Source organism: Terrapene carolina, unplaced genomic scaffold (assembly GCF_002925995.2).
Source record: "Terrapene carolina triunguis isolate 2854851 unplaced genomic scaffold, T_m_triunguis-2.0 Scaffold706, whole genome shotgun sequence".
Lineage (NCBI taxonomy): Eukaryota > Metazoa > Chordata > Testudines > Emydidae > Terrapene > Terrapene triunguis.
This window is the reverse complement of record NW_020665057.1, coordinates 5,799,843-5,826,272: the sequence shown is the minus strand read 5'-3', so window position 1 is coordinate 5,826,272 and position 26,430 is coordinate 5,799,843. Positions and strand designations below refer to the sequence as shown.

General features: G+C 42.1%; 1 protein-coding gene across 1 annotated transcript in view; it reads right to left on the bottom strand.

The window, feature by feature from the left end:
• EGF (epidermal growth factor) overlaps positions 1-26,430 on the bottom strand; it is a 100,628-nt gene that overhangs the window by 49,709 nt on the left and 24,489 nt on the right. The window contains exons 5-8 of the mRNA XM_029913511.1: positions 22,696-22,926; positions 19,910-20,112; positions 10,250-10,375; positions 9,133-9,255 (exon numbers count right to left, since the gene is read on the bottom strand). Coding sequence (XP_029769371.1) covers positions 9,133-9,255; positions 10,250-10,375; positions 19,910-20,112; positions 22,696-22,926 — 683 coding nt within the window. The remainder of the gene's footprint in view (positions 1-9,132; positions 9,256-10,249; positions 10,376-19,909; positions 20,113-22,695; positions 22,927-26,430) is intronic.

Sequence of the window (26,430 nt, the reverse complement as noted above, 5' to 3'; positions counted from 1 at the left end):
ACTATGGCTTGCGGTGCTCTTCACAATCTTTGTGAAGCCAGAGGTGAACCTTTATTATTTTAAATACAAAGTGTTTGAAGTGATGCAGTGACAGCAATAAACTTTCTTGATAAAATAAAAAGATTTATTTATAAATATGCATTTGAAAAGTACATTCACCCACTGCCAGGCAGGCCAGCTGCCATTACTTCACCACCACCAACAGAACCTTAGCAAAAACAAAAAGTGCATGAACAAGTGCAAACAGTGAAACCATATACAAGACAGCAACAAAGAGTCCTCTGGCACCTTATAGACTAACAGATGTATTGGAGCATAAGCTTTCGTGGGTGAATACCCACTTCGTCAGATGCATGTAATGGAAATTTCCAGAGGCAGGTATAAATATGCAGGCAAGAATCAGTCTAGAGATAACGAGGTTAGTTCAATCAGGGAGGATGAGGCCCTCTTCTAGCAGTTGAGGTGTGAACACCAAGGGAGGAGAAACTGCTTTTGTAGTTGGCTAGCCATTCACAGTCTTTGTTTAATCTTGAGCTGATTGTGTCAAATTTGCAAATATACAAGACAGAAACCCCCTACCACTACATGTCCCTTGGGCCCCCATTCACCATATACCTGGCACCGGGGGAGAGGTGGAGGCACTCCATGCCTTGCTCAGCGACTCATGGAGCCTGATTGCATGGGCCACCCAGCCATGGCGTTTTGCAAGCTGTTTCTGGACTGCATCTCTTGGTACCACATAGGGGACTCACGCCATGGTGTGGGTCATGCAGCAGAAACCAGCACTCTTGTTGCTTTTAGCGGTATCAACCGCTCAAACAGTTATTTCTGCTGAGCTCTCTCCTCCTCCCTTAGCCACCATTCCTGTTCCAAGAACTGCACCGAAACCCTGTCCTCAAGCTGTACAGCCAGCCTGAGCCTTTCCTCTTGCCATGCCTTTCCTCTAGCCACAAGTTCCTCTATCTTTGATACTGGCCCTGTCCAGCATAGGCGCTGACTCCGTGGGTGCTCTGGGGCTGGAGCACCCATGGGGAAAAATTGGTGGGTGCTTAGCACCCACCGGCAGCTCTCCGCCCCCCCACCCCAGCTCACCTCTGCCTCCGCTCTGCCTCCGCCTCCTCCCCTGAGCGCGCCGCATGCCCGCTTTTTCCCCCTAGCTCCCAGTGCTTGCGCCGCGAAACAGCTGTTTTGTGTGGTAAGCACTGGGAGGGAGGGGGGAGGAGGGGGAAGGCGGCACACTCGGGGAAGAGGCAGGGCCGGGGCGGGGATTTGTGGAAGGGGTCCAATAGAGGCAGGGAGGGGGCGGAGTTGGGTGCGGACTTTGGGGAAGGGGTTGGAATGGGGGTGGGGAAGGGGCGGGGAAAGGGTAGAGTCGGGGCAGGGCCAGAGGCGGGGGGGCGCAAGCACCACCGTCGCCAGAGAAAGTTGGCACCTATGCTGTCCAGAATTCCAACCAGAAGTTCACCAGAGAAACACTTCCTCTTGGAATGGTTCATGAAGATACACTGACTCAGGTTCCTGTTGCAGTGTGGGCGAGCTGCAGAGGTACTGCAGCCAGTAGATGTTGAGGGAGCTGGAATAGGACAAGACACAGTGGATTATTGTCTCATACAGCTCAGTGCAGGAGCACAGAAAAAATCCTTTTTGATTTCAAAGACATAAAATGTTACTTTTCCAACTGAACTTCAATATTTTGTGAGAGGGACACTTCAGATCACAGAAGGCCTCTGGACACAGCCTGGTTAATCGCAGTGAAAGAAGTGCATAGACAATGGTAAGTTAAAAACGCAAAATTGTTTTTCGCTTTCTAAAACTTGCAGAACTATTTGGATTTGGTGCAGGTGGGTGCCCATCGGTGGCCATTCTGCAAAAGCTTTTTCTATCATTTCAGGCCTTCCACATTTTGGAGGACATAACAGTTCTTGTGGCCAATTGCCAAAGGGAGATGTTATCCCAAACTGCTGGTGGGAAACCTGCAGTGTGCAACTGAAATATTCACACATGTAGTGACTGAATAGCTCATCTATGAGTGGAGTGGACTGGTCAGCTACCGAGGTGGCCCTGGAAAATATTCTCCTCTCCAAAACGCTACTACTTATCTGGAGTTCCTACTTCAGGAAAAGTTTGCAACTATCAGCATGAGGGAAATCAACAAGAGGCTGCATTAGCTTCCACAAGGCTTAGCCTGCATGGAAACACCCAGAACTGCACAGCCATCTTCCTTACCCCTCTGCCTCTTGCCACGTTTCTGTACAAAATTTAAAAGCCCCGTCAAATTTGGCACAAATGATTTTGTCACCTATGGACTGCCTTTGGCTGAAAATGGACTAGAATCACTGTTTCCAGGTGGCTTGTTACGCCATTGAGTGGTTACAGAGCGGCGTCCTTACAGACATGGCAATGTACAATTATTATTTTAAGGAACAGGAATGCCCTAGCCAAAACTTGTGCGTTCTCAAATAAAGATTTACTTTCAAGGTGTTTTTACAGTTTTGCATTTTCTGGTCACCATTTTGAATGCCACGTGGTGGAGGAAGAGGGAGCCACGCCACTGGTGGCAGACAATCTGACATTAGCAGATACTTGTGCCAGCTGGGGCTTCTAATAACTTTTGCATTGGTTCATAGAATGGAAATCCCTCCCCTTACAGTATCAACAAACATTAAAACGGAGCCAGAAACTTATCACACTCAGGGCAGTTTCTGTTCCTTCTGTATCTGCTGCAAGCTCCACAGCAGGCTGAGGCATCAAACAGCTCCTCAGAGTATGGCCTCTGGATGTGTTGCTGTTGCTCCTGCTCCAAAGCCTCCTCTGGGACTGGTTTCAGCGACAGTCACTTCACTGTCCTCATTCAGCACCTGCTGCTGACTCCCATCCCAACAGTCCCCATGCTGGATTCTGGGGCCAGGAAAGCACCGTCCTGGCTGACCAGGTCATCATGCACCACAGTTGGTTCTGTGCTTGGCACAGTGCCCAGCACCTGATCAAACTCTTCATAAAACGGACATGATGTCAACGAGTTGCGTAAGGTGCGGTTCTTGTTCCTGGTTTTCCTGTCAGCTCCGTCCTAAACCACTTAATCTGCTCCCTGCGGTGGTCACCACTCCACTAAATTTGCAACACTGTCAGCTTCTTTGCTATTTGCTGGTATGTGTGGTCATTCCTGGTACTTTTACTCAAGTTCACAGTTTTGCTGGCCTCACACCAAAGATTTGCCAAAATCTGGCTATGCTCCTGTGATCATGAAGCAGTCATGCAACAGACCTCTTCTGCTCAGTCTCGATTGCAAATACAGAAGGCTGTCTGATGGTGTGCTTGCAGCTGAGTGTTCAGAAGACAATAGAAGGGTTAAACGCTGACTCACCAAGCTGCTGCACTACACCAAGGGGGGCTGCACTTCCATTTCCCTGGAGTCAACTGGAGATTCTTGGGATAAAGGGACAAAGGCAGCTGGGCCATGGATGGTGGACACTGATGCAAGGCTAGTCACCAGCTGCCCTGAGTCTCTGTCATTGCCACAATGTCCTCTCTGCTATTTTTAGCTCAGCAGCTCCAGCAAAGCTAGTGCGAGTCTGTCTACCCCGGCTGGGAAGCGCTCTCTCAGCTGCAGTGTAGGTATACCCTAAGTGCTACAGTAATGCAAACAATAAATAATAATAGTAACTAAAGGCAAAAGAACTTGGTGGGAAAAACCTAGAGCTACCAATGCATGCCCTTCCCCCAGTCAGCCATCACAAGAAACTGATCACATGGGATACAATCACCTGTTCCCAACATTTGATCACTGATTCAAAGAAGGGGGGGGGGGGAATTAAAAAAAAATTAAGTTCCTTGCCAATATGCCACGAAGGAAAATTTCTTCCTTGCAGTATATTGTTGATTAATTCAATCATGTGCATATGAACAAAAATCACCAGATTAGCAGCTAATCCCACTAGTATCCAATTAATATGGTGGGTTTCTAGTTACTTAAGGTGCTGTTTGTCTCTTTAAATATTTCTACACCCACTGTGGTAATTCCTCCAGACAGACAGAGCCTGTATGTAACCATTAGTGATTGGAACTGCAGTGTTCTGACTCTGGAACATATTCTCTCAGTTCACCAGAGTCTTAACTGTTGATCTTCCAGGAACACAAGGAAGGTGAGATATTTTGTCTTGGTAAGGAATTGTAAATTGTCATCAGTCTCAGTAACTGTTATACTGCCTATTGTGGGCAGAAGACTTGTTATGATTCTTTCAATTCTTTTGGTAAATTCAGGGAGAGGCTCATAATATGCGTATATTTAAAATAAATACAAAACTATTCCTTTTTTTCTTGAATACCATCATGGTAAATTCTGCCATTACTTCCTGTGGGAGAAAATAGGCTTTCCAGAAAGCACAGAACTGACAGGATTTTCCATCACAACTGTTGACAGCGCCAACTGCATCTTTAGGTTTCCTTCATTAATTCTCTTTTCCTTTCAAGTAATTAGAGAAGAGAACAGCCCTAGATGTCCTCCTTCCAGCCAACATATTTGTTTCTTTACACTGCCTTAGTGCCATATGGTAACATCTGTTGGGAGGACTGATACTGGAACAAATGCAGGTTTCCCACCGATGCTTCCGTGTCTGCTGGCTTGAATGATACATAGCTGCTGTAAATATTCCTTATCCAAGACAACTGTGCTCTGCAATGCATTTTTCTGACCTCTTAAGTACCTTGAAAGAGGTCTAGAAACTGACCTTACATTAATACCCTAATAGGAATTTATGGCTTTAGAATGAAGAGACTTATATAATAAGCAGGGAATCATCAAAGTTTCAGGCTATTGTGTGGGCTTCCACTATTCCATCTCTCTGCTTAGTTGAGAGAATGTGCTGGTATTGTGATTATGTGCGCACTGTATGGGGTGGGAGTCATTTTGTATTATAGAAGTTATAACAGTAATCTAGGAGTTAAATTAATCCATGCTTGGTCCGTTGCCTGTCTCAGAAGCAGATTATCTTCTTCTCACCTTATATCACTGTTCAGCACTTAAATACTAAGCTGATAGGTGCCTTGGATTGACAGAGTGATGAGCAGTGTTGAAAATGTTTCCAGTCCCAAGTAGCTGCATGTAAGATAGTACCAAAATAAATCATCCAAAGAGAGGGATAGATTGCAATAGGGCCTCCTCCCTAAGCCTTTGCATTCCATGCAAAGGCCTGTCACAACCACAGTCCCTGAGCTCAGCACAGCATAGGAACTGCTTCTCCCTCTGTGTGCCCCGAGGTGCACACTTCATCCAAATGGAGATGCGGAGAAGCAGAGCAAAACTCCCAAGCAGGCCAGATGCACCAAGGGAAGCAGACTGTACCATCCTACAGTACCATAGTGGAGCCTCCCCCATCCCACCGGGCACCAAAATGGGCTTATGCCTTTTGGAGCATGCTACTCCTGGGATAGAGCAGTGCCTCATTGCCTATGCCTAAATGCCACAACTAAGCCCAGGACAGTTTGGGGACGAGTGCCCAGACTAGCAGCCAATAGTAACGTGCTGTGAGGGTGAGATTTCATGAGATACAGAACACACCCAAATTGCTAACCTGTGAAAAATAACAGTGGCATGTACAGTGGTGAAATGAAACCCCTTTAAAATACACCTGGGCAACAGAGGTACCACTGAATTTTCACAGGACAGTGCTGCCCCACAGACACATTATTTTAAACAAATTTTCTTTTTTTCTCCCATGGGTAAGTGTAGCATGTAAAAGAAAAGGCATTTTCCAACCACTGTCTGAAAACAAACACAGCACAGGTAGCACTGAAGGGACGTAATACACATGCATGCTTATCCTAATCAAGCACAAAGGGAAAGTCAGTTAAAGAGCCCAGTTGTACTGGTAACCACACAGACTTTCCAAGCCCATGTTTCCAACAGTTTTCCATGACAAACCTAAGGAACATTGTATCTGTAAATCTGAGTGGAGGGTTACATAATTTTAGGGTCTCAACAAAGGAACATATTAGACTGCACCACAGGCATGACTGTCCCATCTCCCCTCCTGGTCAAACACAGTGATGCAGGCCCTCTCTGCCTCAGTCTCCTCCTCTGATGTAGGTTCCCTCAGCCTTCCCCTCACAGGGCAGCACCCCTTCCTGCACTACCTTTAAATCTTCCCTGCTCTGTCAGAGAGCACCATTCCCGGCCTGCTTTCCCTGGAATCGCTCTCGCAGCTCTCTGGAATTCCCGGCTTCCACCAGAGCCTAACCTGTTTCCTGGAGCTCCTCCCTGCAGCTGACTTCTGTCAGCCCTAGGAGACCCAGGTGCTCATCAGGCTATCTGCTGACCTTATTTTTCCCTCCCCCTCAGGCTGGGAGGCAGCTAATTATGGCACAGATGGGGGTGATTGAACAGGGCTGGCTCAAGGCCTCCAGACCTTTAAAGAGGCAGGCTGCCCTGTTACAGGCTGTTGTGAGCAAACTTATGCAAAATGTCTTTACAAGATCTGCAAAGCATTGTGCACATGTCACACCCTGCATCCCCCACCCCACATCAGCTGGGGTTGGGAGTTTAAGGGGACCAGCAGGAGGACTGCTTCCCTGAGTCCTGGCTGGCTCAGTCCTGGGAGAGGGACACTCACCCCTCCCTCTACAGGCATTTCTCCTGCTGGGCCAAGAGCAGCCAGAAAAGACAGAGAAGATGTGCAGAAGCACCTCCAGCTTTTCTGCCGCCCTAGGCGGCAGAAGGTCCCACCCCGAAATGCCGCCCCCCACTGAGGCGGTGGAAGGTCCCGTCGCCGAAATACTGCCGCAGTCGCCGCCCCCCAAATGGTAGCGCCGTAGGCGACTGCCTAGGTCGCCTAATGGGTTGCGCCGGCCCTGGAGATGTGGGTGTACTGGAGAACTCCCTCTTGCTGGTTATTATGTAAAACTTTGTCCTCTCATAATGACCCCTCTCAACACCTGGTAGGGATTAAAACTCTGTTTACCCCACAATTATGCTAATAAAGCTGACGCCTGATGCTTTATCCCACCTATGTGCACTGAGGTGGGTGGGGTTCACCTTTGTTTCCTGACCAAATTGGTTAGGGACACAAAATTACTTTCTGGTTCCCACATACAGTAAGGATTTAGGTGTTCATATTCCCAAGTCTTACAGTCAGCAGCTAGATCTGCCTCACAGAAATGGGTGTAGAGGCACTTAGGCTCGGATCCTCAATGATTCCAATGGGCCTCAGATACTATGGTGATTATGAGTATGGTATAAGAACCTACGTAGAACAGAACAGAATAGAATCATGGCTAGGAATAAAAATTAAAAGAAATATTTGTGTGGCCAAATTCCATCTTGGCTGGGCAATTCTAAATGAATGAAACTATGACTAAACAATTAGACCAATCAAACATGAATAAAACACTGTTGAAATTACTTAATTGATCCAGATCAGTTACTAAAGTGCTTCTAAAGATCTGGAGTAGCAAAAAGGGAAATTTTAAAACGTTCAGGAAACGATATCCCATTAGACCAACTGACTGGGAATAGATGAGCTTGTCAAATTCATAACCCTGCTGAGAAACAAATCTAGAAAAGTGTGTCATAAAGAGATCATTTCACATCACAGCCAGAAGATGTGAAGGGTCTAACACAAGGATAATATTACACAGAAAAACAAAACCAAAAAAAGCAGCATTCCTATCCTTTCAAACTACAAAGGTGATGATCAGAACATCAATTTATAGAAGATATTCCAAGAAGAAGAAATTATCCTACTTTCCATTTTGATATATCAGAGCATATTGGATACTTACTCCAAGAGTACGCATTATATGTATTTCATATAATAAAAATACTAGGAACTATAGTTGTATACTATAGATGTGAATCTATAGAAATGACTGGCTAAGCTTCACAATGATATACGTCAGAAAATCTTTCTATCTCTGGGGAATGAAATGGAGGTGTTATTTCAATTTTCATGCTTTGGGGAATATATTATTTCCATTATTAATCAACCACGAGAATCTATATTATGTTAAACATTATGGTTCATTGTACTATCTGCAAGCTGTTTGAAGCCGGATAAGCACACAACATATGTTTATTTAGGCTAAGAGTGTTTGGCATCTTTCCTGCTCACATATGCTATGTTCTAAATATGTGTTACTTGTTGTCTTATATTAGGGTTATACCACTTACAGAATACTTCAGTAGATGGAAAATAATACCTCACAAAATAAAACAAAAATCACTCAAAAAGAGATTTCTTGGATATAATCACTTCCGTATATGGTCATGAGAAGTGAGAGGATGTTGTAATTTAACCTAACTGCTAGAAATTTTTGTGATTTTCCCAAAAATCATCTCAAAGTTGCTATCATTTGAAAAACTGTTCAGGAAAAGTTCTCCAAATAAATCAGGAGTCCAAAGTCCACAAGACTCCTACCTACCCACACAAGTGAAATCTCTGTGTATTTTGGTGAGTTTTATATTATTTTATATGATTACCTTAATTATCATTATCTCAAAATGGATACTCTCTCAGGTTGTTAAAGATCTCTTTAAGATCAAGCAAGATAAAAAAAATTCACTACCTCCTACATTCTCTACCTTATATATTGCTTTGTGATATTTATCACCAATGTTGCAAAAACCCATTGTCAACATTGCAAAAGTATATACACAGCCAGGGATGGGAGAACCCCAAAAGTTGAGGTTCATAGCTTGGAACTGGTTCAGGTAAACATCCTAGGATTTGGATGCTTAGGTAACTCCTGTAGGCTCCATGAGGCTCACACTTGATTATCCATATGTAATTTATAGTTGGTGCTTAATTTGTAATGAAAGAGGTGCTGGGGCTCAAGCAATTTTTTTTATATTCATAACTGGTAGAGCAAGTCCAGAGGTGCCAGGGCTATGAACTGCCAAGCATAGAGGTGCCGGGGGGGGGGGAAGAAGCTTAGCCCTGGCAAGTCCTGGCACAAATTAAGCACTGCTTATACTTCCTCAAACATGACCTCTAAATTTGGTTCACTGAGTCTAAGCTGATGTAATTTACACATTAAAGGGCTGGAAGAGAGAAATGTAGCAACACTGGAAACACTAGGTTTGTGTAAGTGAGGATTCCAGGATCAGTCCTCAAATGTTTATGTATTGCAGCTACTTACCATGACATGTTTTTCTATCAGGCAGCAGAATATAACCTCGTGGGCATGTACAGTAATAGGAGCCAGGGATATTTACACAGCCCAGAGTACAGCCATGGTTCCAAAAAGCACATTCATTGACATCTGACAAGAGAAACAATTGTATGACACAGTAGGGTCATTATATATTTAATACATGCAAGGTCATGGATTAATAAAGCAAAGTAACAAGGTTCTAGAAGAAATTCTTATTTAGTTGTTCTACTGAAGATAGGATATTTCTTTTGTCAAATATGCTGGTCTTAATAAACTATGAAAAGAAAGCTTGTAGAGTTCAAACAAGCTAGATAATGTACTGATTTATAATTATGAAGGGTACAAATTTTAAGTGCCTAAGGGCCAATTTTTTAAAGGTATTTAGATGCCTCAGTGACTTAGGGCAAAATTTTCAAAAGCACCTAAATGATTTAGGATCCTAAGTTCCACTTTCTAAAGTGATTCCATTTTATTTCAATAGGAGTTAGGCACCTAACCTGCTCAGACACTTTTGAAAATCCTAATAGGCACCTATCTGCATCTTTAAGGGCCTAAATACCTTTATAAATTTGTCTCCTGAGTGATTAGTGTGCTTTTATAAATTTTACCCTAAAACAAGTTTTACAAATTAAAGAAAAAAGTTCAAAGAAAAATACTGGACTGTTTAATTTGGATTAAATCAAGTGAGGTACAATTTTGAAAAGTAAGAGGTTTAGGCGCTTGAGTAACTTTTGAAAATGTGACTGAGGTACCTATATCACTTAGGCACGTTTTGACCATTTTACCCTTGGAGTTTGATTCATTTCAATTCTTATAAGCACACAAAATTATGCACGCTTATCTGAACATCATCTGACTAATCCAAACTGAGACTGCAACATTTCACAAAGAACAGACTTTCTTGAGGTATTTTGGTACTTCTGCTTCTAGATTCAATCAGAACCCGGACATGTGAAAATGAAATATAAGGAAAAAAAGAAAGTAAACTGAAATTTTTAGAACCTCCAAAAGAAACATAATTCAAGATTTGAGAAAAGGTTAAAGTGTGGGAGAAAGCTTATCCAGCTGCCCCATCCATCCCATGTTTTGAACCATATATTACCTTCACAGTATTGCCTATTTCTACTCAAAACAAATCCATTCGAACACTTGCACCGATGGGTCTTGGAGTCATCCCTGCAGATGCCTCTCTTGCAGTTTTCTTTGTTCAAATGGCAGGATCTGTGTTCTGGAAGAGTAAATGTTTTCTAGGATGGAGATTGATTTTTAAATACAAAATTCACCTTGACATACAGAACCTGATTTCATAGTCACTTTTCATGTGGAAGTCAGATTGATTTGAAAGACAGTTTCATACATGGAGCTACTGCACAATTAGACCCATGATATTCAGTGAGAAAGAAGGACACAAGCATCTTTGACCTCCTCCTCCAAATCCTGCCTCAAAACCCATTCACCATGCTTTCCACCAATGATTTCCACCCTGGTGTTGTCTACTCATTAATAATAATAATTATTTATTATTATTTGTATTGTGGTAGTACCTAGGAGCCCCAGTTCTGGATCAGGACCCCAATGTGCTAGGCACTGTACAAACACAGAACAAAAAGATGGTCCCTGCCCCAAAGAGTTTACAATCTAAAGCTTGCCTTGCCTCAGTCTTTTAAAACAGCAGAACTCTTGCTGTATAAACTGACATTTGTATTTGTTTTAACTTTTATTGCTCCTTTCCCTACAACCTTCATCGGTTACTTTCATGTTCTATGTTTGTCCAATTTAGACTATAAAAATTCTTTGAGGAAGGGACTGTGAAGCCATCCAAGATTATGGTGCTATGTGCATGTTTAGTATTCAATAATCATTATGACAAATAATGTGAAGCTTCTTTCATGAACAGAGAATAAAGCCTACTAAGTAGGATCACCTTAGAAACAGTAATAATACTCCAGAAGCCCTTTAAAGACCGCTGAAATTCTTCCAGACAGTCCAGGGAGCCACACTAGCAATGGAACCCATGCGGAGTTTACCCGGCTACTGCTTTGTGATATTTAAAGTAACCGATGAAGCTGATTGTTTGCGTACTGAGATTGATGTTAATATCTAATAGTCTAGGCTGCCTCTGCCACAAGTTAAAAATACACTTAATCGAAATAAACCCATCAACTAACCACCCGGCACAAAACAACTCCCAACTATATTTATCCTCATGCTAAACTCCTCTCCTCCAAATAACCCCCAAAGCATGCACTGACAGTCAACAAACAGAGGTTATTTTGGACCTTTACTCCATGAGTCCAGCTAGAGTGCCTCCACCCATCACAGTTGTGGGAGGAGGGAAGCAGGATCTCCAGTATGTAGGTTCCAAGTCTAGTTAGTTTCTACTGTATTCATCTGCCAATTCTAAGGAAACTCCTTCTCTTTAAAGTTTTGCTTCTTCTGATGGAAGTCTATTTTAATCCTGCCAGTTAAGAGCAGAGATGCTCTGCTCTAACTCTTGCTTCTCTTCAGTCGTCTCCACAAATTAGGGAAATAACCTAGTGTCATTTTCCACTGGTAAAATCAAGTCAGCAAGCTACTATCTAAAAATGAAGCTCCTTGTGCTCCAACAGGAGAGTGGGGGCAGGCTAAAAGCCGTGACTGTGTAGGATCATTTATGGCCACCTGCCAACACAGGTACTTCCCGGAGGCATCAGGAGAAAGGGCAGAACTGGTTTGGCTGGAGACCTGTGGTCAATGGTCAGAGGCTCACAAGATGATTTTTGTTGGTTTGCAAAGTCAGAGTGGTGAGACGCATCTGGGCCAAATGCAAGATGATCCCTCAACCAGAAAAGGACTGTCTGCCTCTGTGATCCACTTTGCTGTCTCCACCTATCTGTGCATGTACAGGAGAATGGTCCCTTTACAAAGAGCTTATCACCTTGCCAACAGTGCGTATGATATTGCATCCTGTTTCATATGCTAATTATCATTTTATTCCTCTCTGTTGTTTATATATGACTAATAATTAATCATTTACTTTGTTCTGCTGCCTGGACTTTATGGAACGTTTGTGGTGAATTGTCTTCTTTGTCATGTTCATTGTCACTTTGGACAATGGGGATTCGTTTATCTTATCTACTGTGCGCTACTTATGATGAGACTCTCACAACTTTTTTCCTCGCAAGTGCAGAGGGATTGTTCTTGCCAATAAATAGGAGTTAAGAGTAGACACCAGAGCAGGTGATCCGCCACTATAACAGTATACACAATGGGCACATGCATAGGGAGACAAGGCGGGGGAGTGTGCTTAAAGGAACTAGAATCTGTAAAATGAGGTTTTGCCATTTTCTACAGATGGGAGGTACACACCTGTGCAAGAACCTAATTTCACAAAAGATTTGGCCAATGCAAGCAGCCAGGCCAGACAGCCACATGTCAACAGGAATGGCAATGGGCAATCAGCCGCCAGTAAAGGTCATAGAATCATAGAAGTCATCTAGTCATCTAGTCCAACCCCCTGCTCAAAGCAGGACCAACACCAACTAAATCACCCCAGCCAGGCCTTTGTCAAGCTGGGCCTCAAAAACCTCGAAGGATGGAGATTCTACCACCTCCCTAGGTAACCCATTCCAGTGCTTCACCACCCTCCAAGTGAAATAGTGTTTCCTAATATCCAACCTAGACATCCCCCACTGCAACTTGAGACCATTGCTCCTTGTTCTGTCATCTGCCACCACTAAAAACAGCCAAGCTCCATCCTCTTTGGAACCCCCCTTCAGGTAGCTGAAGGCTGCTATCAAATCCCCCCTCACTCTTCTCTTCTGCAGACTAAACAAGCCCAGTTCCCTCAGCCTCTCCTCGTAAGTCATGTGCCCCAGCCTCCTAATCATTTTCGTTGCCCTCTGTTGTCCCAGGTCTATAAATGTGGATGGGGCCTATAGAGGGCAGAATGGTATCCTATGATAGTGCCAAAGCAGCTTTCCTAAATGACATAGCACAGCATCAACAACAAGGAATGCCGGCCTCTGGCACGTTAAAGCCAAAGACAGAGGGACAGATAAAGACCTTATTAGAGCAGCTTATCCACAATAACAACTACTGAAGAACACAAAGGAAAAAAGTATCCGAGTTAAGCTAGCAGTTGAACTTCAAGATGACAAAAGTAGAGTCGATTGTGATTCAATTTCAAATAATCTTCTGTTTGCTGCCAAATACTGTTGTTATTGGTTCCCTGTGAATCCTATTAAATAGACAAAGATCTCTCTTTCGGCATTTATTTTATTTTAACTCTATTACCATAGTTAACTTAGTAAAGCATTTTGGGACACAGTTTGCATAAAAGATGGGATCTACTTTAAACTGACATGCACTATACAATACTAGATGGTACGCTACTAGAGGAGATGCTGCTTCTTTATTGGAAGTATACTGCTTTATCCTCAAAACTGCAGTCCTCAAAGAAGAAGACAACAAGTACACTCACTGAATGGAAATCAAAAGTGGCAGGAATTTCTAAAAACTGTTCTGAAAATTCCATTTTTACACCTACAGCAGTTAGATATTTAGTATATATGTATCTGGCTACCATATCTAAGAACTACCTCAGGTGTCATATAACTAACTAATCCCCAGAATTTGCAAGGAAAATCAAAGCAAAAGCCAGGTAAGGAATAAGAGGAAGCTGTGCATGGTGAATAGGAATATGTGGGACCCAATTCTCCTTCTGCAGGATATAAGTAACTTCCAGTCAAATCCATGGGAGTTACATTCTGCAGGGGAAGGATCATGCCCTTAGATGCTCCTGTATTAGCAGAGAAAACACCATCTGTAATAGGATAAGAACTATAGTGTATGCTGTCGACTTCTTCCCAGGACACACAGTGAATCTGCTTAGAGAAAATCTGCTCTTATTTCCTAAATATCTGAGTATCATTATTGTTCAAACCAAAAGAGAAGAGCAGGAAAATCAGCTCCCCATCATGAATGTAAAGGAATTAATTAGTTTAATAAACACAGAACGCTCAGAGAGGCAGAAATTAAGAAGATTTCCAAACGTTTCTCCTTTTTGTGTCCTGGAAAGCATTATTTTCAGAGACTGTCTAGAGATAAGAAAACAAAGCCAAGAATTAATCCTGTGGATAACTGAATGGAACCTTTTCAAAGGAAAGAGTCAGTGGTAGGCACTACAGAACAGGATAGATCTTGGAGTATGGGTAGCAAATAGAGATAAGGTGCAATTACAAAATGATTGATCACAAGTTCTGTCCCAGAAGACATGGAAGCACTATGCCAAGAAAATGTGGTTATTTACAACAAAAGACCCAAATGTTAGAGATCTGGCTTATAGAATCTGCCCCCAGACAGTTAATTCAGTCCAGAGCCTTGGATCCTTTGGACTGTAATGCTACTGGATGCCCAAACAGCCCTGGCAAAACCTTACCTACTTCCATATGCAACTGGCCAGAAAATAGCACAACCACCGTGACCCATGTATTTATGAACTTGAAGCTAGGAATGAAGCCACATGCCTAGCTAAGCCTCCAGTTGGGACAAAATGCAGCAGCCTCTTTGTGTAGCAACACAGGTTGTTGTGAACACATCACCCAAGGCTATGCTTCCTGTACTGTGGCTCCACACAGAATATAGAGTACAGTCCAAAGTCTCTCTCCTGATACTCATATTTCCAAGAGACTGGCCCCACTGCCTACTTGTAAGATCACCTCTCCCTCCATAATCATGACCTCTCACAATGGCTACATTCTAATAGAATAATAGAGAGAAAGAATGAGAAGGAAAAATAACAAGATGGTAAATGCCACTGCATCATAAAGAGAGGTCATTTTCTTCACATTACCTATGGCCAGTTGGTGACCCTGGTTTTAAACTTCAGTAAGGGGTGCTTATGCCTCATATGCTCCGAAAAACTGTCTGGATAGATTAACTGAGCCCAGCAACATTTTATTTAGACAAACACATTGCCTGAAGCTGGTAAAAAAAATCTGTCACTAATATGGACCCTAGTTCCTTGATCATTAGAATTAAAGTGCTATACATCCTTGCTTATTATACTACATCCATAGAACTTGTAGAATGTATTGGACCCTACACCTGATGCAGAAAGATGCTTTCAAAACAAATAGAAAACAGCACCCAAAAAAACCCCACCCTGAATTTCCCTCAAACAAAACTCAATTATCCAAATTTCCTTTTTATGGGGAGGGGTTTTCAGGCTTCTTGAGCTGTCTGTGCCCAGCTCCCTTCAGCAGCTGGTGCTTCTGTAACTAGGACCGAGTGCTCACAAGCTTATTTTTGTCTCCCAAACTATTATTTTTGGTTTAATCTCCTTAATCTTCTTCTGGGATTGCCTGACCTTTTATCGGGCAAAGAATAGCTGTACTGTTGCTGCTGCTACTGCTACTGCTGCTGCTGAATGTGAGTATGCAACCACCCCCACCCACACACATGCAGCAAACCCCCCTCATGTGACCACACAGGTGAGAAAGTACAAGAGAGCTTGTTCGTGTGCTCTATTTCCAGTTCACCCTCTAAATTCAACCACATGGAAAATAGCCTAACTATTGTATTTCACATGCATTATTCTACACAGCTGTAATATGGAAAGTGCTGGCCAACAGGTAGAAAAGCACATCAAGAATTACTATTTAATCAGATATGAAAGAGGTTTTTGGTTCAGGGTTTGGTTGGAAGTGTCAAAATTTGAGCTGCTTGTCTCAAAGAGATTAGCAATACTATAAACTGCTTCCACTGGACTTTTATAAAAAATATCATGGAAATATTTCTATTGGTCTCATGAATGAATCATATAGGCCATTTTCTTAACCATGTCTGCTTTAAGGATCAATGGGAGTTACAGATACTCAGAACCACTGAAAATCAAAAGATTTATATATGGATTTAGGAACCTAAATGTAGATACCCATATTTGAAAATTTTAGCAATAAAACCTAAAACTGGGGCTAAGTTTTGCCTGACACTAGTATCCCTTTAAACAGAACAGTATTTACAGGAAAAAAAGATAATTAAAGGAGAAATCGGTCTTTAAGATGTCAGGACAATGCTGACAGTCTATAAACCGTAAGTAGAAGTGGCAAGTATTCCAGAGGGGTTATACATTTATCAGCAGCTGAATCTGAAGCTATTTACCTCAGATTCTTTATCATGTGGGAAGAACGCCTTCCACCTTTCACACTTTGCCCCACAGAACAAAGCTGTTGCATCAGAAGGTTGTGGTATTTACATCATGACATTGTGAGAGTACATTGCCTCAAACCCAAAGCCAAATTAATGTCCTGTTAGTTGTGAAACAAACAGTCATGACAAGCTCAAGACTGCCCTGTGAAAGAAAAAGGCAATAGTGGAGGACCTTTCCCAAGCAAGGCATTCATCTAATGAAAAAAGCCTGCAGCATATAACCCAAATTTGATCTTTGGCAGGAACTGTAGCAGTTAAACATTTCCTGTCAGGTTCTTTTGTACCTGAGGAGAACTTACTTGCCATCTGTGTTTCTGGTTTAAATAAGGTTTGATCATTCACATTTAATGCTGTGTTGCAGCAAACATTGACTTAGCCTCTACAGGGCATCCAGTTAGAGCCTACATGCTCTCATCTCCAGGTTGCGCTGTTGTAAGATCCCTTATAAATCTCATTTGTGCTTCGGGCTAATTAACCTTCTCAATCCTGGTTCTTGGGCTGGATAAGCTAAGCAATGCACATGTAAAGTCCAAAGAGTTCATCTGGATTGGGCAAGGTAAGCTTCTTTTTCTCCTCATGTATTATAAGAAGCCATTTGGGAGAGGAAAAAAACGCATTACAAGCACCACTTACTTTCATGCTTCTACCAAATTATCCTTGCAGTAAAGCTGCAGACAGCATGGCACATTTCAAAACATTGACAATTTATTCACTAAGAAAAGCAGGGGGAAAACCCTTTTTCAATTGAAACGTGGACAGTGAAAAGCGGTCTATACTCTTCGGTGGGAGGGGGAGGCGAATACATGTAAGCTCCGATGAGAAGAGTAAAAGCTAAGTGCCCAGCATCGATAAGCTTTACGTTATGTACTTTGCCTCAAGGGAACGCTTATAACCCAGCTGACAGCCCCTGGCATTCATTGTGTCAGCAATTATGAACTAGCCAGTTTCTTCTCCCCTCACCCCTACCACATGCACATGCAGACACACCCTATTGGTCAATACCAGCTCAGGATTTCGGAGAAATTATGCAGTACCTTCCAAGCCTGGGTCAACTAGTTGTATCACGTTGAGCAATATGCAGATGCTTCACCCTCTGAACCACATCTACCCTGGTCCGGTGACTGTGGTTTTTTTTCCCAGAGGGAATGATTCAGTCTGCTAGTAACATGTTGTACAGAGCAGTGGAAAAATCTCTGAATAAAGGGACAGGCTCCGTAAGGTCATGGCTGTGTGTTTTGTTTTCATGCAAGCACTTGCCATTCGATTTTAATTGCTAGCATCCCTACTACAACAGAATAAATGCTTGAAGTGAAAATTAGATATTTCCACAGGAGATACCTCTTGAAGATCTTGGTTTCTACCACTCCATGGTACAAGAAGAGGGGAGACTGGGTCCAAATATGGCATCGGATGGAGTGAAGGGAGAGGAGGGTCAATAGATGGATAAGAGATATGAAGTTAATAAGTAAGTGTCATGGGGTGGTTTCCGAATTATGTTTCAAGAGGGTTTTTTTACTTTATAATTTGTGTTAAGAAATACTCTATGTTCCTCACCACCTGAGTTGCTCAGAATCTCATGGTTCTTCACCTTCCATGGGAGCTTTGGAATTACCATAGTACAGGGGTCCCCAACGCGGCATCTAAGTGCGCCCGCGTACTGGCCGGCGGACGAGCATCCGCCGAAATGCCGCCAAGACGCAGCGTCATCTAGATGCATCACCGCCGAAATGGCGCTGATTTTCGGCGGCATTTCGGTGGCGACGCCTATTGATGTTGCCGCTTGTCGGTGGCATTTCGGCGGATGCTCGTCCGCCGCCATGGTCCTCCGTGGCTCGTCGTCTGGCGCCCACCAGACGAAAAAGGTTGGGGACCACTGCCATAGTACACTCTCCGGTGCCTGATTCTCCACTGTCCTGCACTTTGTGTAGTTGCTTATACACTTGTACAAAATAAGTGCAAAATGCTACTGCATCTAAATAATAACCATCCACACCCAGTTGGGTAGGTATAAATGACTACACAAGGTGCAAGACAGTGGAGAGTCAGACCCTGGTTTTTTCCTCCTCTCTGGGCATTTATAGTGTACCCACCACTGTGGTATTTAGCTGCCATGTTGCAACGGTGGGGATCCCTTCACCTATATTCATCTTCTGATCCCACAGTAAAATACCCATGAAGTGATCACACTTTGAGGTGATTTACTGTAAATCACACAGACTCACACTTCTTATTTAAAAGTTTCTATAGGAATTCCATATCAGTCCTAGAGTAAACAGTGTGACCCTTAATCCAGTTACTTCACTGTGGGACTGAGACATACATACATACTATTGGTTGGACATTTCATACATTTCTCAGAACAACTTAGGACTGATAGCAAGGTTTTCAATTATGCCTTAGAATAAAAGGTCCATAAGGGGACAGGAATTGAGGAAGTTAGCCTAGAAGGCAAGTTGCCAAGGTGCATGTTTGATATACTTAGGGATATGCGCGTGCGCACACACACACACACACACACACACACAGAAATTAATTCATGTGGATGTTCCTCATTAGTAAATTAATAGAATTAGATTGTTCTCTGTGTACTTCCTAACTGAAAAAAGAACAGGAGTACTTGTGGCACCTTAGAGACTAACAAATTTATTAGAGCATAAGCTTTCGTGGGCTACAACCCACTTCTTCGGATGCATATTGAGTGAAACATATCGAGGAGATATATATACACACATACAGAGAGCATGAACAGGTGGGAGTTGTCTTACCAACTCTGAGAGGCCAATTAAGTAAGAGAAAAAAAAAAAAAAAAAACTTTTGAAGTGATAATCAAGGTAGCCAAGTACAGACACTTTGATAAGAAGCAAGTGTGAGAATACTTACAAGGGGAGATAGATTCAATGTTTGTAATGGCTCAGCCATTCCCAATCCCTGTTTAGCCCTGAGTTGATTGTGTCTAGTTTGCATATCAATTCCAGCTCAGCAGTCTCTCGTTGGAGTCTGTTTTTGAAGTTTTTCTGTTTTAAGATAGCCACCCGCAGGTCTGTCATAGAATGGCCAGACAGGTTAAAGTGTTCTCCCACTGGTTTTTGAGTATTATGATTCCTGATGTCAGATTTGTGTCCATTAATTCTTTTGCGTAGAGACTGTCCGGTTTGGCCAATGTACATGGCAGAGGGGCATTGCTGGCACATGATGGCATATATCACATTGGTAGATGTGCAGGTGAACGAGCCCCTGATGGTATGGCTGATGTGATTAGGCCCTATGATGGTGTCACTTGAATAGATATGTGGACAGAGTTGGCATCGGGCTTTGTTACAAGGATAGGTTCCTGGGTCAGTGTTTTTGTTCAGTGATGTGTGGTTGCTGGTGAGTATTTGCTTTAGGTTGGGGGGTTGTCTGTCATGCATATTGAGTGAAACCCTCGCCCCAGGGCAGTCCATGGGAATTTTGTCATCAACTTCAAAGGGGCCAGAACTCTTGCTGAAAAAAAAATTCTATCCTGAAAAATTAAATGGAGTGTGTGACAATATTCTTATACACATAAGCATGTCATTATATGGTGACTTACCAAAATCTCGAGCATCTGTTCTTGCACCAGGCTGTTTAAATGGATGCACCACTTTTATTTCAGCAGGTGGCAAAAATGATGGTTTCAGGCTGATTGTGACTATAATCTTTCCTGTAAATTTACTGGCTCTCCGGATCGTGTCAGTTTTCGGGTCTGGATAGTAGAAGTGCTCAGCAAACAGAGATATGCCAAATAAACGGTGTCTGGAGTGGAGAGGAAATAACAAATAAGTAACATTTGATTTCATCCCTATTTAATCATTTGCTTAATGTCTCCTGAAAACATGGAACATCTAGATCAACCATGTTTGCTTCAGATACCCTGATATACTTTTTATCAGAAATTAAAACCTGTGAACACATGATTGAATGGTTTGTGAGGTATGGCATGACAGTTGAAATGTCACTATGGGCACAATATACTGTTGCTCACAACATAGCACACAACATACTGCAGACACAGTGGGGCCAGCCAAACAATTACTAACAACTCCTGCAGCTTGAGTGACTAGTTGACCAGGACTGCCCTGTTTCAAAGAGAAAGTCCTGGTATTCTGGCTAACTCTATTGAACCCATGGTTTAAAACGGACAACACGCTATGCCATGTGCCTTTGTGGAAGGAACAATGCCTGTTAAGCATCCCCATTTCTTTGAGAGGCTACTGATTTCTAGCCCCCTTGGCTGGGTTCCTGAGCCTCTCAGGAGCAAGAGAGAGGCTGGAAATTCTGCATAGATGGCTAGTAAGAGCAGTATGCTGGCATCCATTTCCCAGAACATTCACATGGGGAGGAAGAAGAAGGAGAGACTGCCCCTTCCAGAGCTCAAGGGGAAATAATATTGCCCCAGAGAACACTGGGAAACTCAAAGGAGGAAGTGCGGAGCTAGAGAGACTGGGTTGATGGGATGTGGGTAAATTCAATGGGAGCAACTCATAGAGATTTGACAGTGTGCAGAGAAACTTAGATTTTATGGTAATTGTATGCAAATGAGATTATACATACTGAAACATACAATTAGGTGGCACTTTATTTGCATAAAACTCCCAGACCTAGGGCCTTAACAGATATGTTTTCTGGACCAGACATAGGGCAGTTGATACAAAACACAATTTTTCTAAGGCAGTTTGTCTGAGGAGTAAATCATGTATACCAGGATGTGATAAAACCTTGTCTACAACAGAGAATTGTACCATTGCAACTTCCATTGGTGTGATTCTACTGATGTAAGTTGCAATGATGCAGGATATCCATAGTAGGCATCCTTTTTTCAAGTGCATTATTGCAATGTGTCCACACCGTAATCCTGTACCATTGCAGAAGCACTAGCGGCCAGATATTTAAAGTGCAGATAGGCACCTAGTAGGATTTTCAAAAGTGCCCAAGTCCCACTGATTTCAAAGTTGATTGAAATCAATGGGAGTTAGGTGCCTAGGTTCTTTTTAAAATTCCCACTGGGTGCCTATCTGCATCTTTAGGCACTCAAATACATTTAATAATCTAGCCCCTAGGTAACAATCCCACAGTTCCTAGAAGATCCCCAGGACTGGTGCCTTAATACAGGAGATATAGATTTCCTAAAGTCCACAGTCCTGGTCTTTCTTCCACACCTCGTAAAGTGTATGCAAAAGGAGCTCAGTCTTGTACAGCTCCTAAAGTGTCCATCATTTGAGGGCATTAACCCATTCTCAGGAAGTGAACAGGATGGCAGAGGGGGCAGGGCTGGTAGTATCTGACTGGAACGCAGGATGGGGAGTTGGTGGGGGGACTGATATACCAGGGCCCATGGGGGACAGTTGGTACTGAAAGAGGGGGTTTTCCCTAGCATCTTGAGGTCTATAAGTGAGGGGGACCATTCCTGAGCACCTCCTACAGTGTGAAGAGATAGATGTGTGCTGATACAGACCTCAGGAAGAAGCCATTGGAAGGGTAAAAGGAACATTGTGGTACAGTGCTGGCAATTACAGGAGAGCAACTGTCGTCCATGTTGCGGTCAGTGCATGACTGCAGAGTGACCTGATGCAGAACGCAGCAAAGATGAGCCTTGCTCCAAGCAAAAGCAATGTGCACAATTGCAAGCACTCGTGTGTGTTCAATGTCACAAGTGCTTGTAATGCCAAAATTCTCTAGTGTAGACAAGGCTTATGATGACCGTACGTGACGGAGATGCTCATTGTCACTATTTCTGTTTCTCTGGAACTGACCACAGCAATAAAATCAGCAGAGAATTGGACAGTATGTAGATCTAGTGCTGCCAGGGTCAGGAAAGCCTCCAGATTCAGCAGCTGAAGAGGACAGCAAGATTATATATGACTATCAGACAGAAGAGGAAGACAAGACATGATTGGTGGTCTGAGCACAGGCTGGAAGCCCACACTCCTCCGTTGTCCTCTGAACCCACCTGCTGTGACCTGTGGCAAATCACATAACTTCTTTGCCTCAGTTTCTCCATATACAGGAGCTAATAATACATATACAGCTAATAATAATACATAGCTACTTAACAGGACAGTCCTGAGAATTAATGAGTTGTCATTTGCTAAAAGCTTAGGAGATGAAAAGTGCCAAGGAGGAGTACTATTCAGACAGCAATGAAAATGGGTTGTTTGTTCTATTTTCCTATCATCTTCTGGTTATATATTGGTTATTCTGAAAATGTTGTGCCATTTTGTCTGTACTTTACAATCTTTATTATTTCCAGACTCAAAGAAGAAGGGGAAGAGGATGTCTTTATCTGATATAACCCTAAAAAATGTTTAGTTTCCTTCTATCCAACACAGAAAAACTTACTGGGCAGAATGTTTGGGCAAATGAATAGAGCCACCATTATAGTCACATGATCCAATGCGTGAAACATCTTCCTCACTATCATACTGGATCCAAAAGAGTCTCGTGTCAATAAAATCCAGTGAGATGGTCTTTATTTTTTCTGTGGTCCTCAAAACACTTCTCATGTCAGTTCCATCAAGGATTGCTCTGTGAACGCTGGAAAGAGCACCGTCTGAAGACCAAAATACAAACCTAAAGACAAAAAAGAGTCATATTTTGAAAGAACTATTTGCAAGATAGTGCAGCAGCTGATGCAAATCATTTGTTTAGCCCTCCCTTTTTAGAGTATTCTTCATTTTTAATCACAGTACTCCCAGAACAGAAACATCTAATTCAGAAGTTGAGTAATACCAAGATATCTGTTGCATGAAGGACAAGTCAGATATGCAGAAACTGTCTACCAGAAACAGAATGTTTACAAAATACCCTTCTTCAATACTTGTGCAGTATCACTTGAAAGTCCATAAAAGATATATATCTAAGTGGATTTGAGTCTTGCTCTTGACATACTGTTGCCATTATCCTTTACATCTCAAAGACCTTCGAGGCTTGCAAGCTTAAATGCTCTCTGTCATTTAGGCAAATAATTTTAATACATTTGTTGCTTATCAGAAACATTTTTTAAAATACCTTTCCTACTTTTTTTTTTAACTGCAGATGTATCAGAAGTGCCAAGTCTAGTCTCCCCTGGTTTTGTGGAGGAGCAGTTGTGGGTCTGAGAGTTTACACATTGTGAGCTCTCTCTCACTTTAATTAAATGGGTGACCATCATTTCTCCAAAATGTTCGTTAGCTATTGGAGTTAAATAGATGTCAACAATTACAAATAAAAAAGGAGCTTTATACAGTCTGACTAAAAACAGCGTCGGCACTCAGTTCTTAGCTTTCTGCATCTTTCTCCCATTATATCATAATTTCACAAGTTCTTCAGTCACTACAGAGACTTCCAGAACAGACAAGATCTGAGTGTCTAATATAAATAATTAGCAGGAAAATATAACCTTAAACAATAAAGGGGGGAAATCTTTGGCTTTCTTTATATATAAAAAGTAAATAGGGCAAACACCCTTTTTTCCCCCTTTTCAGGACATCTTTAAGATAGGAAATAACTTTGGTTACTGCGTTGTATCTTTTAACAACTGGTGACTGTCCAATGGCAACCACTGTAGTGCTAAGATTCATTTTATATTTTTTTTCACATTTAAAAATGTTTTCAAGGGGACTGGATGGCTGAGGGAATTAGGTAATAAGACACTAGAAACTCCCCAAGGAAGATCCAGTTTAGTGGTGACCAAACATTGTTTCCAAAAGTGCAGTTGTGATCTAGCAACACCCTTGTTGACTCTCCCCAACAGAGAAGACAGTATTGTCACCAGGAACCTGTCATCCCTACAGGGATGCCTGCAAGTCAGGGAAAAGGCACATGACTAGGGAAAGCCTGCACTGCTTCTGGCTATGTTGTATCTCTTCTGTGGATAAATACTGCTCTTCCGTTCCAAGAAATTTCAATCCAGAATCTGTTTTACAGGAACTTAACTGAAAAATACCCGTTCTACTATTTTATTGATTTCTTTTAATCTAAATATTAGGGCACAGTCAAAATATGTCCATTATCCTGCACACACTTACGCATGCCCAATGAGACTATTCACTTGTGCAAAATTACTTGTTCTCCTTGAGGTTTGGAGGATCAGGGCCTATATTTTCACATGACCTGGCTTGGCCACAGTTCCTCCAACAATATATGGATAGTTGTTTTATTTTACAGGATTAGGGGTTTTTTTTAAATTCTGTTTGCTTCTTTCTTTGTTTGCACACAGAAATTTCAAAAAGTATTATCACATTGCATTGGTTTGATAGCACTGAAATTGTTAGACATAAATATCCCATTCAGACCAAAAGTGTAAAATCATACTGAATTTGAAAGAAATACAATGCTTCTTAAATGTACAAAATAATAAAGCCACAAAGCCTGTGTATTATCATTATTCTTATTTCTATCATGGGAGTACCCGGAGGCCATAGTCAAGAAAGGGCCTAACTGGGTAGGTGCTATACAAATGTAGTGGGAAGACTCAGTACCTGCACCTGGAAGTTTACAATCTAATTGTTGTGGTATGTGCTAGGTCAATCTGATACAGATTATTAACTACAGATGAAAAAATGTTTTAGTAAGGACAATATGAGGTGGCTACTATAGCAATTTTCAAACACGGCAATAATAATCGTTCGCTCTTTTATAGTGCTTGTTATCTCAGGATACCAACATGTTTTAAAAGGTGGGTTAAATTCTATAATCTCCATTTTACAGGTGGAGAAACAGAGAAACACAGAACAATTAAAGGCCCAGTCCAATCACATGAACTTCCATTAATTTCAGCACGAGTTGGATCAGGCCCACGTGACATGCGCAAAGTCACATAGCAAATTAGTGGGAGGAATTGAAACCAGATTGCCTGACTCACAATCCCTTGCAGTACCCCTAGACAACAGCGCCTCCTCTACAGATTCTTGATCACGTCTAAACTCCACACAGGAAATAGAGGAATACAGAAAAAGGTTGCTTTATTATTATTCTGTAGCAAAACCAGCCAAGCATATCTTGAGAAAAATGTGATTATTAATTTAGCTATCATGCTGCTCTTCATTACTTGAGAGTTGTACACATTTCCAGGAAGATATATTTCTTCTTAGTTTCTGACATTGCATATGTTTGTCCCTGTGGAAATTAATTCACTGACTGCTTGACTTCACTATATTAATATTAAAATAGCACCATCAGGACTTTCAGACAAGCAGACTGTGCTAAAATATAAAAATGATACATAAGAAAGTAGACTTCTAGGAGGACCTAAACAGTTTATTAATAGCTAACTAGCCTGACACGGCAGCATGTGAGTAATGCTTTAAAATAAATCCCTAGCTGATCACACATAGGTGTATATATACACCTTAGTCTGTCTGCAGAGTTCATAACAGTTTAGCAAATATATTTTCATTATTCCATTCATAAAATGTTTCTATGTGGCTTTAGGCTGAAAGGGTACAAGGACTTGTGACAACTTCCAAATCAGTAAATGTGACATTCAGTACAGAAATAAGTAGTCTGGCATTCAGCCTTTTAAATCATACTCAAATGGCAACCCTGTGAGGAATATAGATATTGTTGGTTAGCATGAAAAGAAGGTTAGTGTGTAAGTGCAAAAGAGGAGGACACGTGAGCCTTAACATTAAAATCGACAGCGGTGATGAGTGGCTTCATTGTAAATAAAAAGTGCCAACAAAAATATTTTATTGCCATATCAATATGGAGTACCTCAATGTCTCCTCTGCTGTTATTTTAAAAATTACCAATGAAAGAGCTTTACACAGTTAAGAGAAGTCAGCACAGAGTATTCAGGGTGATGATACAAATACAAATATCTCTTCAGACCAGCCAAATCTCCCTGCATGGATGCATCTATGAGTGGCTCTCTATGTAAATTGTTTTGAGCCTAGAGAACCTCCCTTATCAAGTCTAACACACTAACATTTATAGAACAGTAACAGCAGTCAGTAGCTTTACAATCGGTATACAAGCTGACCAAAATTGGAGGCAAATATAATAGAAAGAGGGGAACAAAGAAAACCACTATGGCATTAGCTGAGGGGCTCCGTGCCTGTGAACGCTCCAGGTAAACAAAATGTCCAGGCCCGC